At 41.2% G+C, this 17,522-nt stretch overlaps 1 protein-coding gene across 1 annotated transcript in view; it reads right to left on the bottom strand.

Annotated features, from left to right (window-relative positions):
• si (sucrase-isomaltase) overlaps nt 1-17,522 on the bottom strand; it is an 82,449-nt gene that overhangs the window by 5,801 nt on the left and 59,126 nt on the right. The window contains exons 35-40 of the mRNA XM_063004399.1: nt 16,019-16,109; nt 14,263-14,401; nt 12,742-12,875; nt 12,367-12,401; nt 10,981-11,097; nt 1,106-1,254 (exon numbers count right to left, since the gene is read on the bottom strand). Of these exons, the coding sequence (XP_062860469.1) occupies nt 1,106-1,254; nt 10,981-11,097; nt 12,367-12,401; nt 12,742-12,875; nt 14,263-14,401; nt 16,019-16,109 (665 nt within the window). The remainder of the gene's footprint in view (nt 1-1,105; nt 1,255-10,980; nt 11,098-12,366; nt 12,402-12,741; nt 12,876-14,262; nt 14,402-16,018; nt 16,110-17,522) is intronic.

The following is a 17,522-nucleotide window of genomic DNA, read 5'->3' on the forward strand; positions in this document are numbered from 1 at the left end:
ACGCCTGTTAGCATTTGTTGTGGCTGACACATATGAGTTCAGTAATTAATAGAAAAGCTCCAATAATTTTGTCCATACACTGTATAAGCAGTTTTCTGCCAAGAACTTTATTTGCTGGAGCAGCTTGATTGTTTAGATCATTCTAGTTTACCTGTTGTACTTATTGCCTCAGGATTAGTTTACATAGAACGCCTTTATTTGTCATACACCGATCAACCATAACATTAAAACCACCTCCTTGTTTCTACACTCACTGTCCATTTTATCAGCTCCACTTACCATATAGAAGCACTCTGTAGTTCTACAATTACTGACTGTAGTCCATCTGTTTCTCTGCATGCTTTGTTAGCCCCCTTTCACCCTGTTCTTCAATGGTCAGGACCCCCACAGGACCACTACAGAGTAGGTATTATTTAGATGGTGGATCATTCTCAGCACTGCAGTTTCACTGACATGGTGGTGGTGTGTTAGTGTGTGTTGTGCTGGTATGAGTGGATCAGACACAGCAGCACTGTCACTGCTGGACTGAGAATGGTCCACCAACCAAAAATATCCAGCCAACAGCGCCCCGTAGGCAGCGTCCTGTGACCACTGATGAAGGTCTAGAACTCAAACAGCAGCAATAGATGAGCGATTGTATCTGACTTTACATCTACAAGATGGACCAACTAGGTAGGAGTGGCTAATTGAGTGGACAGTGAGTGGACACGGTATTTAAAAACTCCAGCAGCGCTGCTGTGTCTGATCCACTCATACCAGCACAACACACACTAACACACCACCACCATGTCAGTGTCACTGCAGTGGTGAGAATGGTCCACCACCTAAATAATACCTGCTCCGTGGTGGTCCTGTGGAACAGGGTAAAAGCAGGTTAAAACAGTATGTAGAGAAACAGATGGACTACAGTCAGTAATTGTACAGTAGACTACAAAGTGCTTCTATATGGTAAGTGGAGCTGATAACATGAATAGTGAGTGTAGAAACAAGGAGGTGGTCATAATGTTATGCATAATCTGTGTATTTACATATTTAAATATCACATTATTAAAAAGCTCAATCACTTGAACTCATTTTATTTTGATACAGCTGATCGGACACTCACTCGTGCAGCATGGGTCGGACGACGGTGCTGCCCTCGGCGTGAGCCTCGAACATGAGTGTGTAGAGGTACGGCAGCAGGGTGTAACGGATATTCAGTACATCTCGAGATGCATCAGCAAAAGCTGAATCCCACGCCACTGGATCTTGTCTCTGTAACAAACAACATGGGAAGAGAAACAGAGAGTATTTTATTCATACAGAACCCTCGAACCCAGGGCCCAGGACCCGGTCTGGATCCCACACTGTGCCCCACTTCACCTTCCAGAGATGACTGAAGAAGAAATAACTACCTGTTTATATACAAAAGCTATAGCCTAGTGGTTAGAGTACTGGACTAGTAATCAAAAGGTCGCTGGTTCAAGCTCCACCACTGCCAGGTTGTCACTGTTGGGCCCTTGAGCAAGGCCCTTAATCCTCAATTGATTAGACTGTATACTGTCACAGTACTCCACAAGTCACTTTGGACGAAAAAATGTAAAGATGGACTTTCTGCATGTGTACAGTATGTGTTTTGCTTTAACTGCTTTTATATGGGCCTGTTTGCTAAAGCTAGCAAAAACAAGCAAATATAATGGCTAGTGAATTCGTAGACTCATTAAATAGGCTAGTAAATGTAGCTAAGTGTTCTATATAGGAGTGCTGGAGCTTCTGAGTTTTAAACTAACCCTGTCTCAGCTTCTTTTTTTTTTAAGGTGTCGCAGGCTGCTGGATGAGCTAAGCAGTGGTCAATCATCTGCGCCGCCGTGCTCCCTCTGCCGACCAAAGTGGAAATGCAGAAGGACTCCGGTGGAGTTGTGTCCTTCTGCATTTCCATTTTGGTCGGCCGGTGGAGTCGTGTCCTTCTGCATTTCCATTTTGGTTGGCAGAGGGAGCACAGAGACGCAGATGATTGATCACTGCTATTTTGGTTATACAGTCCACTGCTAGTTTGGTTATACAGTCTAACCAAAAGTCCTTCTGCATTTCCATTTTTGTTGGCAGAGGGAGCACAGAGGCACAGATGATTGATCTTGGTTCTTTTTAATTGACAATCATCTGTGCATTGTGGCCGTTAATTCGCTCCAGGTGGAAGTTCTTCTATATGTTACGGTTTCACCTTATCTTTGTTGACACACTTGCTTTTCTCTCAAGCTGTAATCTCGGACTGCTCGGTACGGTCCGATTTTCCACTGGTGTGTGATGCCAGTATGCAAATTTTTTTCTGGGAACTTCTCTTTGAGCCTCACAAAGAGGAGGCCCAATACCTCATCCTCAATTGTTTGATGATCTTGGCCAGTTTTGGTGGTTCCCTATTGTTCCTTTTTTTCCGAGAACTGGGTTGTCGCAGACGTCAAGAAGAGCCTTGTGCTCTGCTTCTGCTCTGTCTCTGTTCTGTCCACTTTCTCCGCTGCGACTGCAGATGTTTTTGTGTCTTTAATTTTTTATTGTTTCCTTTATTTTGGTCACCTGATTTATTTTGTGATTATCTCTTTTTATGATGTAGAGCATCAGTTTGCTAAGTTTTTTGCTAAGAATTGAAAACACCTCAGCCAAAACATCATGGTGTGTGTGTGTGTGTTGTCTTTTAGCACTTAAAGCTCACAGTTAGCCTGAGCGTACACTCCTCTGTGTGTTCGCACGGCTCAGTGTTAATGGTGCAGGGATGCGAGATGGCGATCCACACTTTGCTCCTTAAAAACAACCAGGGACGGAGACGCGAAGAAACTGATAATGGCTCGCTGAGCAACATGTGTAACATGCTAACAAGCACTAACAGGCTTTCAGGTGCTAACAGTAAAGCATGTTCCGAACCTGTCATCACCAAACAACAGTAGGGTTTATCGTTTCGAAGACGTGAAGCTGCACTTTGGAGCTAATTTAAAAGCACTTTTTACACTTTTTACTCTGCTTATTAAAGCAGATAGTTTAGCTCATTTTGTTTCTAAACTAGCATGCATGTTTGCTTTCTTTTTTTCTGCACCAGGATCTCACTGCAAACTTCTTTTTTTCTATTTTATTTACGCATTTTCTCAGATTTTCTCCTGATTTAATGTAGTCAATTTGTCTTCCACTGCTGGGGGATCCCTGATTGCATTCGAGGTGGGTATATTGCTGCTCACTTTTCCTCCGACCCGTGCACAGCCCTTAACGGAACCCTTTTTCACCCATGCACTCTGCACATGTGCCTCTCTATCTGCCAATCAGGGTCCTTACACAGCGTTTGAAGACCCCACCCACATAGTCATAGTCAGAACCGTGTCTGCTGCAGGCACTGCCAATTATGCCTGCTAGATAGGAGTTCAGAATCTCGGCGCTGCTGTACTAACGGAATATCCCACTGCGCCACCAGGACGCCCCTCACTGCAAACCTTTGTTTGGAAGTTGAAATTGACACAGTGTTGCAAAGTCTGTTTCCACTGATGCTTTTAGTTTTTTTAAACAGTCTACTCAACTCTGTATGTCCAAAAGTGCGTAAACACTCCTTCTATTAAATGAGATTATGAGTTTCAGCCAGAGTGGCACGGTGGCTCAGTGGGTAGCACTGTCGCCTCACAGCAAGAAGGTCCTGGCTCCGATCCCCAGGCGGGGCGGTCCGGGTCCTTTCTGTGCAGAATTTGCATGTCCTGGAGTTTGTTGAGGAAGGTCTTCAATCATTTGGAATTGAAATCTAACCTTTCCCTGTTCCACAAGTGCTTTTTTGACTAAATGTGCACAAATCCCCACAGGAAAACACCTCAAACTCTAGTAGAAAGCCTCCACTTGAAATCCTAGGAGATAATCATATTAATGCCTATAGTTTTGAAATGTAATGTCCGACAAGCTCATGAGGATCTGTCCACATAATGAATGCTATCTTGAACAAAGATCACACTGTCCACAGTCAAGCAAGCGTTACATCACCATGCTGATCACATGATCAACGACAATCACTAATAAGGTATTAGGAAACCCATGACCCAAAGTAAAATTATATTTTCATTTTCACTACATTTTCATTATCTGCTTTCTCCTAGTCAGGGTCGCGGCAGGATACGCTAGCTGCATGGCAGCAATACTCGGTGCTAGTTCTTTCTTAGGGCCTTAACCATCTTCCCAGACAGCCAATCATGTCTGTGTAGATGTCTGTCTGGCTGATAGCACTGCTAAAATTGAAATACAGATCTCAGACCGGGGTGGCACGGCGGCTCGGTGGGTAGCACTGTTGTCTCACAGCAAGAAGGTCCTGGGTTCGATCCCCAGGCGGGGAGGTCCGGGTCCTTTCTGTGTGGAGTTTGCATGTTCTCCCCTTGTCTGTGTGGGTTTCTTCCAGGAGCTCCGGTTTCCTCCCACAGTCCAAAAACATGCAGTCAGGTCGAATTGCCCTATAGGTGATTGGATGTGTGTATGTATGTGTGTCTGCCCTGCAATGGATTGGTGCCCCATTGAGGGTGTTACTGTGTGCCTTGTGCCCAATAAAAAGCTGGGATTGACTCCAGCAACACAACTGTTACTACAGTGGACAGTAGTGGCTGATGGTGGCTCCATAATGGTACGGGGTTTGTTTAGCTGGCATCCCATATGACCCCTGTTACCCCAGTGTGTGCCTCCTTTCTGACAAGTAACACCCGTTCATGTCCTGCATTCATGTTGATGGGTTTGGCCTCTTACAACAAGACAATAGTCGCCACACACGTCAAGAGACGCCAAATTATGATTAGAGGAACACTCATCTGAGTTTGGGGTTTTGCCATTCCCACCTAAGTGTTATCGAACACATCTGGGATGCCATGCAACGCGCTGTGGAACACAGAAGTCCTACACCTCGGAATACAACAGAATTGTGGACCATTCTGCAGGAAGTATGGTGTTCATTGCCTACAGAATATTTCCGCATGCTCGTGGATTTACTGGCATTTCAGTGTATATCCTTTATGAGTGTATGTAAACTTTTGACTGCTGCTTTTGTTTTTCAGGCTCAGCTGCTCATAAAGCAAAGTTTATTCATATAGAATCAATTGAACTTATGCAACAGTGTGGCACTTTTATAAAGAACCTAAAATGTTCATAAAGACCTGGACAGGACTCCCGGTCTCGCTCTACTTGTTCATTAAATTGTGGACGGTTCATTTGTCTTGAAAGCTATTGGCCTCTACGGCAACGAGAACAAATTTTCATAGCACCGAAATGGCTCTCATATTTCCACATTACGCCGCGCCGTTCGTAGTCGACCTTCCACTGTTGGGGCTAACCGCTTTCCTCAAACAAAAGGCTGAATTATACTGAATGTACTCGGCTCCGACTCCATTAGCGACGAGCTGAATGTGATGGAAGACCACCTACGGGCCTTGGGCTGCCTCATTTCCACCAAAAACAGCGGGAGGACAAACAGGCCTGTCTGGAAGAAGCGCATCTCTTTCGGTCATATAGACGGCTGAATTTACACCGGAAAATGACTCCGCTCGACATTAGAGCTGGACCAGGTGATCTCGCTCTTTATCTTTCTCTTTCTTTTGTTCCTTCTAGTCTAGATCCAGAGTTTTATAAGATACATTTGGTTATTCAATTAACCAAATTTAATTGGTCAGCTAATTCAATTATTTAAATTGAACTAAGCTTGTTTTAGTGCAGAACTTAAATCCAGTTACATCTACAGGAACACTGGGCTAAAATGCAGAGGTGGAAAGTTACTGTAATTGAGTAGTTTTTTTACTTGTACTTTTTAAAGTAGATTTTACAACCAGTAATTTTACTTTTACTTAAGTATGTTTTGTATTAAGAATTGTAATTCGCTACATTTTAAATAACATCCGTTACTGAGTAAAAAAAAACAGTAAAAAATTTCGCGTCTGGAAAACTGCTGCAGTAAATTCTGCGATGGAAAATAAACTGGTGCTAAAATAACGGAGCTGTAATCTAAGTATAAAGTAGGGAGGGAAGAATGATTTTAAAAGTTTAACATGTTTGGAGTTTGATGTTTTGTTATTTGATAACATAGTCTGATGTCAAAGATTGGCAAAGTTTTGTCTTACATCTTGAAGGTTTTCTTTGGGTCATTTAGTGAAAGTCACAACACTTGTAACCTTTACTTGTTTTGAATTATGGATTTGCAGTATGACTGTTGTTTGGTACTTGCTGGTGATGAAAAGAAGGCTGGTCTATAGATAAACTGAGAATAAAGAACATGCTGAAATAAATCAAACTGGCTTTAAGACCCATCTGAAGCACAGTGAAAGGAAAGCCACTTTATGATAGTAAAACAGATATTGGACTACTGGTGACTAATGTGAACTTTTGTCAGTCATTTAAAAAAGAACATTTCTCAATGCAAGACTTTAAATAAATAGGTCTTTCACCATCTACCGTACATGATAGTAAAAAGATTCAAGTAATCAGAAAAAAATCTCAGTTAATGTAGGGTAAACATCAAACTCTAACAACATTGCATGAGAAACCATCATACAATTGTAATAGTCACATGGGCTCAGGAGTACTTCAGAAAAAAGTTTTCACTTAACACAGTCCGGGCCGTTCAGGTGGCGCAGCGGTAAAACACGCTAGCACACAAGAGCTGGGCTTTTGAATACATTGTATCGAATCTCAGCTCTGCCATCCGGCTGGGCTGGGAGGCCACATGAACAACGATTGCCTGTTGTTCACTCAGGGTTGGTAAGCCAGACCAGGGTTCCTCATAACTGAGGCGGCTGCGCAGAGTTGGGGATTAATGTGATCAAGTTGTGGATCTCTATGCACAAGGCTGGTCTGGATATGAACTCGCCTCGTACAGGTGAAAAGAGGCAGTCGGTACTGCACACGTGTCGGAGGGGGCGTGTGTCAGTTGCGAAGCTCCTCATTCAGCAGTGGAGGGTTGTATCGGTGGAGGTGAAGCGTAACGCAATCAGGGTAATTGGATACAACTAGATTAGGGAAGAAAATCGGGGGGACAGTCCATCGCTGAACCAGGACATTCAACCTGAAATTTGATTACACTAAAAGAAAGCCAAACATCTATTCCATGCAGAAACACTGCCGAGTTCTCTGGGTCTGGGCTCATCTGAGATGGACCGAAAAATGGAAACATGATTTGTGATCAGATGAGTCCACATTTTAGCGTATTTTCAGGAAAAAAACAGACAGTAGGTACTCTAAGTCAAAGATGAAAAGTCCAATGTCCAAAACGCATCATCTGTTATGGTATGGGGTACAAGAATGTTCACGGCATGACTTGTATTAATGCACATGCTGCCACCAAGGCAACATCGTTTCCCAGGAGGTCCCTGGATATTTTAGCTAGAGAATATCAGGGGCAAAAGCCACATTCTGCACACAGTGTGTGTGTGCGTGTGTGTTTGCTTGACTGGCCTGCCTGCAGTCCAGATCTGACTCCAAGAATCCAATGACAGCAACCACAGACTTTTGAGTAGCTTAAATCTCAAATCAACAAGAAAGGAGAAACAATCCACTTGCAAATCTCCAACAATTAGTGTTTCAAGTTCACAAAACCGTGATGAAACACAGTGCTAAACACGCCCTTGTCCTAACTTTTTTGGAGTGTGTAGCAGGCATTAAATTCTTAATTTGTTTATATTTACAAACTACAAAAAGTTGATTGGCTTGTATTTCTTTTCTACTTTTATCAGTTAAAAAAGGTTTTAGAGAGTAATTACAAATCACAGATTCTTCTTTTTATTGCATTTTACAAACGTCCCAACTTTTCTGGTTTGTTATTTGTCACATGTCTGCAAGATTTAGTTTAATTTTTCACTTCTCTGCCTCTAACTTTATCATGATCAGGATTTGAATGACCTTCCATCTTGCCGACTTCCTTTGGTGTGTAAATAGGCTGTTAGCTTAGCTGCATTAGCACAAATGTTATGTTGCTGGGTTAATTACAGTGCTAGAGTGAATAAACAGGGTGGTGAGGTAACGCTCTGTTACTTCAGCTGTAATTGATGACTTCTGCAGTCCTGCAGATACGCTAATGCTAGAAGCTATGCTACATTTAGCTCCTGTCAGATTGAGATATGTTCTTTTGCTAAATTAATCAGTTGAATCTGAGATTAAATTTACAATAATGATGAGACTTTTTATAGCAAAAAGAAAAATGAATAACAATACTTGATATTTAGATACAGCTGATTTGTTTAAGCTAATTAATGATTTCTCTAGTTGGATTAAAAGTAAATTAATTAATAAATAAATACATAGAAATTGATTGGATTTGGATTTAGCTCAATTTTATTTCATGCGGCAAAAAACAGAAGCTAACTAGGTGAAACCAATAGGTAATTTTAGGCAGCTAACACAACCATACAAACAAACTATTCAATTATGGCTTTAACAGATGTAACGTAACTACCTTCATATACACAATTTTGGCCAGTAGTGAGTGGACGTCTGAGCTTGTTGGACATCCAATTCTATATAAAATTATATCTATTTATCTATCTATCTATCTATCTATCTATCTATCTATCTATCTATCTATCTATCTATCTATCTATCTATCTATCTATCTCTGTCTGTCTGTCTGTCTGTCTGTCTGTCTGTCTGTCTGTCTGTCTGTCTATCTATCAATCTATCTGTCCATCTATATATCTCTGTTTGTCTGTCTATCTATCTATCTGTATGTCTATCTGTCTGTCCGTCCGTCCGTCTATCGGTCTGTCTGTCTGTCTATCTATGGATTTTCCATCCAGTAATGCACTAGTCTATTACTTTAGCTCACCACCAGTCAGACTTGAGTCTCGTGTTTGAGTGGTACCCATGGACTGGCAGAGCACAGAACAGACACAGTCAGCCGTGTCTGATGGACAGTGAACTGAATAAGGTTGCAACAATGACTCCTCTAAGGCTCTCAAATAAAAATGCTCCTGGCTGCTTTACATGTGTAGGAGGCATGTGCTAGTCTGCAGCCTGGTAGGTGTTGTGCAATCAACAAAGGTCTTAAAAGTGCACAAGAGAATAAAGTATCTCAGAGTTGAGATGATGTTTTAAAAAAAAGTGTGGTCAGTATGTACAAGTGCATCTACACTGAAAGGCTATTGCCTAATTCATCAATAAATATTTTTTGGACATAAAGTCATAAAATTTAGACAGTTATTGTAACATTAAAGTTTAATATTGATGGAGCTCCTGTTCAGACTCTGCTCAACATTTGAAGAACACGGTATTGAATGTGTTTGTGATTGATCTCACTCCTGGCTTTTTTGACTTCACCCTTCAACTTGCTTAAACATCCATTTGCACAAGTTATTAAATGATTGAAACTGATGGATCGACAGCTCAGATCACTTTGGAAAATTCAATTACACCGGCGGCTTGCGGTTGGCGACGGAGTCATGGCGTTGCTCAATGAGGAAATTCAGCCGTGCCACATCGATCCCCAACACTCAGGGTATATTGGATTTTCGCCCTCACAAAGGTCACTTTTTAAACGAATGTCACGTCGAATACCTGACAACACGGCGGCTGTCGAGCTCTGACATCAGCCCCCCAACCCACACGCCAATTCTCCAGCCGTCACACAGCACTGATGGTGTGATATTGAACTTTCAGACATTCTGAGTGCAGGTCTGGAGGGGAAACATTCGGACATTTGAGGATGTCATAAATAGTTTTCGATTTGTTTACCACATCTTTAGGGTCACTGCAAAACTCTACAGACAGAGCCTTCACAACACATTTACAGGTGTCCTGTGGTATCTGGTACCAGGATGTTATCAGCAGGTCCTTCAACTTCTGTACAGTATGAGCAGGATCGTCCTACAGTGCATCCTGGTGTATCTCTTTCAGAGTTAAACCATCTTAGAGAAACATGATTTGTCAGACTAGTCAAACTTCCTCCATTGCTTCAGTGTCCAGGTGGACAGGATTTAGCACTTTGGCTTGCGACTATGCAGTGCTGTACATAGACATCTGTCTGTCTGTCTGTCTGTCTGTCTGTCTGTCTATCTATCTATCTATCTATCTATCCATCCATCCATCCATCCATCCATCCATCCATCCATCCATCCATCCATCCATCTATCTATCATCAGTCTATCCATCTATCTATCTATCTATCTATCTATCTATCTATCTATCTATCTATCTATCTATCTATCTATCTATCTATCTATCCGTCTTTCAGTCTATCCATCTGCCTGCCTGTCTGTCTGTCTGTCTGTCTGTCTGTCTGTCTGTCTGTCTGTCTGTCTGTCTATCTATCTATCTATCTATCTATCTATCTATCTATCTATCTATCTATCTATCTATCTATCTATCTATCTATCTATCTATCTGTCTGTCTGTCTATCTATCTATCTATCTATCTATCTATCTATCTATCTATCTATCTATCTATCTATCTGTCTATCTATCCGGCTGTCTGTCTTCCTGCCTATCTGCCTGTCTGTCTGTCTGTCTGTCTGTCTATCTATCTATCAGTCTGTCAGTCTATCTGTCTATCTATCTGTCTGTCTGTCTTCCTGCCTATCTGTCTGTCTGTCTGTCTGTACCAGACGCCACAGTCTTCATGGCATCAATGAGTCTTGGTCGCCCAACAACCTGTCGGTTTGGTGGCTTGTCCCTCCTCAGACCACTGTGACTACAGCTGCCTGTGACACCCAGTCATCCAGCCATAACAATCTAGTCCTTATCGAAGTCTCTTAGGTCTTCAGACCTGCTGTGAACCGCCATCAACCCGACAATAGATCTCTCAGAGTCACATGCATTATTGCTACCAAATAGGCACTGCCATGGCATTGTGCGGGATAGTTCTAATGTTTTGGATCATCAGTGTATATCCTGTATGCAACAACTTCTAAGAAAATCTCACATACATTTGTTTGAACAGAAATGTGTGTTCAAATCATTCATTCATACTAAAAGAACAGTTGTCGTGTATGTAAACTTTAATTTAAGTGTGTATGAGCTCACCGGATTTCCTTTGCCGTTATGGTTTCTTGAGTAAGGGTAAAAAGCTCCGAGCAGTGTCCAGCGCAGACACAGCTCACGCTCAGATGGATTAAAGAACCCACAGATATCAGCTCCGGTCTGCACAACACACAACAGCACAAACACACTTCATTATCGTTCATTAACAAGCAACACTTGATATATACACCGATCAGCCATAACATTAAAACCACCTCCTTGTTTCTACACTTACTGTCCATTTTATCAACTCCATTTTCCATATAGAAGCACTTTGTAGTTCTACAATTACTGACTGTAGTCCATCAGTTTCTCTACATTTCTCTACAGCATGAAGCCCCCCTTAATGCTGTTCTTAAATGGTCAGGACCCCTACAGAGCAAGTATTATTTAGGTGGTGGATCATTCTCAGCACTGCAGAGACACTGACATGGTGGTGGTGTGTTAGTGTGTGTTGTGCTGGTATGAGTGGATCAGACACAGCAGCGCTGCTGGAGTTTTTAAATACCGTGTCCACTCACTGTCCACTCTATTAAACACTCTTACCTAGTTGGTCCACCTTGTAGATGTAAAGTCAGAGACGATCGCTCATCTATTGCTGCTGTTTAAGTTGGTCATCTTCTAGACCTTCATCAGTGGTCACAGGACGCTGCCCACAGGGCACTGTTGGCTGGATATATTTTCGGTTGGTGGACTATTCTCAGTCCAGCAGTGAAAGTGAGGTGTTTAAAAACTCCATCAGTGCTGCTGTGTCTGATCCATTCATACCAGCACAACACACACTAACACACCACCACCATGTCAGTGTCACTGCAGTGCTGAGAATCATCCACCACCTAAATAATACCTGCTCTGTGGTGGTCCTGTGGGGGTCCCAACAATTGAAGAACAGCCTGAAAGGGGGCTAACAAAGCATGTAGAGAAACAGATGGACTACAGTCAGTAATTGTAGAACTACAAAGTGCTTATATATGGTAAGTTATGTCATGAGGCCCAAAAAAACCCACAACACTAGGCAAATTCGCAGAAAGAAATAAGCATACTGCCATTGCACGGCAGTGGAAAACCAGACCGGAATGAGATAGGTTTAAGAGAAAAAGCTGATTAGCCAACAAACTGTGATATATAGAAAGCCTTCCACCTGGAGTGAATTGACATTATCTACATACTTTAGTTATTTAGCTATTTACTCAAATCTAGAGAAAATCCATTGTAGTGCAAAGAGGAAACACACAGACATAGTAAGAAAATGCCAAATTTCTCATAGGCAGTGACTAAAGAATAAGACAAAACCCAGGTGCCAACGTAGCACCAGCATTGACAAACTCAAAACGCAGAAATGAACTAAAATCTTAAATGACTAGTATGGAAGGGGGGAAGGGTACTTACATAAGGAATCCCAAATAAACTGAACTCCATCATTCCTAAAAAGAGAAAAAGGGAGTGAGTGAGTAAGTAAGTGAATGAGTAAAGGATTACATGAGGAAGTAAGTAACTGAGAGTGAGAGTGATTAAATAAGTGTAATAAGAGTAAATAAGTGAGTAAGTGAGCGACTGAGTAAGTGAGTAAAATAATGAGTGAGTAAATGAGAACAGAATACATGAGAACGTCAGTGACAGTAAATAAATGAGTGAATGGGAGAGTGAGTGAGCGAGTAAGTGACTGGGTGAGTGAGAGGGTGAGTGAATGAGAGAAAACAAGGCATCTGTTTTTATATGTGTGTACTGGAACAAAGTACTGATTCATCTTTCATGTCCACACACCTATAACAGACTTGTCAAGTTGATTCCAGGCGGCCGTGTTATCCCCCAGCCAGTGCCCAGACCAGCGCCCACTGGATGGGTACGTAGAACGAGTCACCACAATACCACGCTTTCCTGTCACCTGCAGCAGGGCACTGTACACACACACACACACACACATAAGCACACACTCAACTCAAACTCAACTCAAACGTAGCTTTATTGGCATGACAAAATATGGACATTCGTATCGTCAAAGCATTCGTATTGCGGGGGTAAGTATCGGGGAAAGAATTGAAAGAATTGGGCCCGGATGTGGTGGTATTTGGTGCATTGGGTAAGGTATCTACTGTTCTGAGAGTGCAGTGCTGGCACAGCCTCTCCTCTTGGGGCAGCCAGGACTGGGTGTGTTGCCCCGTCTCCACGGCCAGGTCATGTGCGCTCACAGTCTGTACCTCGTCAAGGTGTTTCTTAATTTAGGGTCGGATACTGTGCTCAGATAATCTGCTGCACTGTAGTGTCTGTTTAGTGCCAAATAACACTGCATTTTACTCTCTCTCTCTCGCTCTCTCTCTCTCTCTCTCTCTCTCTCACACACACACACACACACGCACACACACGTGTTTAATACAGTGTAGCAGCATTGTAATTACAGTGTAATAACTATGAAGTTAATATTAGTAATTACTACTGACTAGTGTGATGCAGTACAAGGCTTAACTGTGAGACTAGCCATGCTCAGATCTTCTGGTGGCTCCATCAGATATATTTTTGTTTGGTGTCCTGTAGTCTGAGCTCTTTTATAAACCTGAAATTACTTCTTCTGGCCATCCTCCAAGTATCATTGTCTTTTCATGATTAGGTTCTTCTCATAATGTTAAAATGAACAGAGCTTCAGTTTGGTTATATGGAAGGATGGCTGGAATAAATAACACTGCTTTCTCTGTGGTGGCAAAAAATGAAGGAAGGTTCTTTCATATCCCAGTATGAATGTACCACTGGACATTTTTTTTCTCCTACTTGTAGTAAACATTACGTGATTCGGTATGTGTGTTCATTATGTTTAATGCTATTTGCTGTGTTAAAAATAGAACTAAAACAATAATGGAAGCACAACATGATACAAATAACCCTAATAAATATATAATACTGACCACAATCAATAAGAACTGTAACATTTTAGCAGAAACTGCATTTGTTTATTACAAACAAACACAAAGTAATCTGATTTGTGAAAGAAAATGAGAAAATAATCTCCAAAGCAAATGTACTGTAAACATTTTAATGCACTAGAATAAAATGTACAGAAATGTACAGCTCCAGTGAAACACAACAGCTAACTGTATGTAAAATGAATTCATTATTATGCTCAGCATGTTAGCTCAACTTCTCTAAGCTTAAAATACACTGTTGTACTCATGAACTATCTGAAAGGTTCATGTGGTTCATTATGGTTAGCGTATATACTTACGTCATGGCGCATCAGTCAGTCCATATTAGGATTGAGTCGGATGTACAGTGTGTGTACAGTGCTGTACTTACTCGTAGGTGGGTTTAGTCTGGGACCAGCCGTACAGATTGTGGACATCGTAGTGTTTAACCGGAGTACCATCGGGCAGGAACTGCTGACTGTTCATGCACAGAGTTTTGTGGATCAGACCGAGATCCTTAGACTCCAGATCTGAAGATACAAAAGCAACACCACTGTCAGAACCCAGAATGGTTTAATACATGTAGGATTCATTTAATATACACTGATCAGCCATAACATTACAACCACCTCATTGTTACTACACTCAGTGTCTGTTTTATCAGCTCCACTTACTTTATAGAAGCACTTTGAAGTTATACAATTACTGACTTTCCATCTGTTTCTCTACATACTTTTTTAGCCTGCTTTTACCCTGTTCTTCAAGGGTCAGAACCCCCACAGGACCACCACAGAGCGGGTATTAGTTAGGTGGTGATGTGTTAGCTTGTGTTGTGCTGGTATGAGTGGATAAGACACAGCAGTGCTGCTGGAGCTTTTAAACACTGTGTCCACTCACTGTCCACTCTATTAGACACTCCTACCTAGTTGGTCCACCTTGTAGACGTAAAGTCAGAGACGATCGCTCATCTATTGCTGTTTAAGTTGGTCATCTTCTAGACCTTCGTCAGTGGTCACAGGACGCTGCCCATGGGGTGCTGTTGGCTGGATATTTTTGGTTGGTGGACTATTCTCAGTCCAGCAGTGACAGTGAGGTGTTTAAAAACTCTGTCAGCACTGCTGTGTCTGATCCACTTATACCAGCACAACACACACTAACACACCACCACTATGTCAGTGTCACTGCAGTGCTGAAAATTATCCACCACCCAAATAATACCTGCTCTGTGGTGGTCCTCTGGGGGTCCTGACCATTGAAGAACAGCCTGAAAGGGGGCTAACAAAGCATGCAGAGAAGCAGATGGACTACAGTCAGTAATTGTAGAACTACAAAGTGCTTCTATATGGTAAGTGAAGCCAATAAAATTGACAATGTGTGTAGAAACAAGGAGGTGGTTTTAATGTTATGGCTGATAGATGTATGGTCAAAAATATATGGACACATAAATATAAGCTTGTTAGGCATAAGCATTTAAAACCTCCCTGCAGCTATGTAAGCTTCCATTTCTTTGGAAAGGCTTTGGAGACACTTAGGTGTGTCTTTGTGTCTTGTTTTGACACATTGATGACACTAACAGGTTTTTTTATGGGGTTGAGGTCAGGCTCAGGTGGGTCCAGAGCTTTCACAGAAAGACTGGATGCAGGGTGCCAATCCAAAACACAGAGACATTTTTCAGCCATTTTTTAATGGCTAACTGAAATGAAAGCAATATGGTGGTGCCGTGTTGAGTGTACAATGGTTCCAGGTTCTATTTATCACTGTTTCTTCTACATAGTTGCCAGCTCCTCTGTTGGCAACCGGCTTTTTGAGGCCAGCACACCTTTACACCTTTACCTTTTTCTGAGAATTCAGCCAGCTTTTTGAGGCCAGCACACCTTTACACCTTTACCTTTTTCTGAGAATTCAGCCAGTGTTGCGGCACTTGGGAGTCTGGAAGTCAATGGGAATCACCCTAAACTAACAAACTGTCACAGAGGTGATGTGACAGCATTTTCCAGAGCAGGCCCCATATTTGTAGCCATAGTAATGTTATACCTTGGTTAAACGTCCTGCATATTGGGTTCAACACTTGTGGTAAAGCGCACCCACCCCTGTACAGAAACAAAACATTAAATAGTAACATTTATGTTAAACAAGCTGACTCATACCTGGCATGTACGGTGGAAAATCATATGTTTTTGGTCCCTCACAGTTTCCTCCGACAGTGCCGTGGACAAAACTGGCGGGTTCATTCATGTCCTGGAAGAAAATTGTGACAGCAACAGAACATCCTATCAACATCCATCATATCAGTCTAGTATCAACCATGCAACTGGGGACTACGGGGACACTTAACCATAAGCCTGTTGGGTATTAAGAGAATCGGAATTGAGATCAGAGCTCTGTGCAGGTCATTGGAGTTTGAGCTGGGCAAACTGGCCATACCATTTTTTTTATAAGCCTAAAAAGAAAAAGCCTTCTGTCATGGTGCAAAGACTCCAATCTCTTACGCCAGATTATTAAACTACATAAACTATTAAAGAAAAACTACAAAGACTGGTTTCAGTTAAAAGAGAAAAAGGCTTCATATTATATCCAAGGTTTTGCTCAAAAAGCATCAAACCTGTACACAGATGCAAAATAACAGGTTTTTAATTCTTATTTTTATACAGTCTTTAATAAAAATTTTTAGTTCAACCACAATTATATCCAAAACTTATCAAAAGAATGTCGAGGACAATGTCATCCCTACACATATTCATGAAAAGAAATAATAAAATAAAAGAAATAAATAATACAACAAATAATTAAAAAAATAATAAATGAAAAAATACAAAATAATACAAAAATAATAATAATAATAATAATAATAATAATAATAATAAATGAAAATAATATAAAATGAAATAAATAAATATTAAATAAATAAATAAATAAATAAATAGATAAATAAATAAATAAATAAATAAATAAATAAATAAATAAATAAATAAATAAATAAAGTAATTAAGTAATTAAGTAATTAAGTAATTAATTAATTACTCTCCTCCTTCTAAATCAAAGCTGTCCAGTATCAGAAACTCAGCCTTAAAGCTTTTACAACCAATACTGAAATTTTCTATCCAGGCTTAAGAAACTCCCCACTCTGGGTTTCAAGCATTCCTAACACTATTTCATACAGAGTTTTACTTAAATAAAAAGGATTTAAAAAAATAATCTTTTTTAATAAAAAAAAAATATTCTGTATAATAATACTCTGACATCCGGCTGGGCGGCCACATGAACAAAGAATGGCTGTTGTTCTGGGTGGGATCAGTCGGGCCAGGGTTCCTCATAATTGGTGCAATTACGATCTCTGCTGGCTGAGTTGGGGAATAATGCTGTGCACAAGGCTGATCCGCATATGAACTCGCCTTGTGCAGGTGAAGGGAGGGGGCGTGTGTCAGTCGCAAAGCTCCTCGGCCAGCAGTGGAGAGTTGTATCGGTAAAGGTGAAGCGTAACACAATCAGGGTAACTGGATACAACTAGATTAGGGGAGAAAATTGGGGGGAAAATTCTGAGAATCTGGAAACCTTTTTCAAATTACCACATCAGTTCCTCAAATTTATGCCATAAATTTAGAATTTGTTACACCTGTTAGTGATGGGTGAGGCTACAACTTAAACCTAAAC

Source organism: Trichomycterus rosablanca, chromosome 11, assembly GCF_030014385.1.
Source record: "Trichomycterus rosablanca isolate fTriRos1 chromosome 11, fTriRos1.hap1, whole genome shotgun sequence".
Lineage (NCBI taxonomy): Eukaryota > Metazoa > Chordata > Actinopteri > Siluriformes > Trichomycteridae > Trichomycterus > Trichomycterus rosablanca.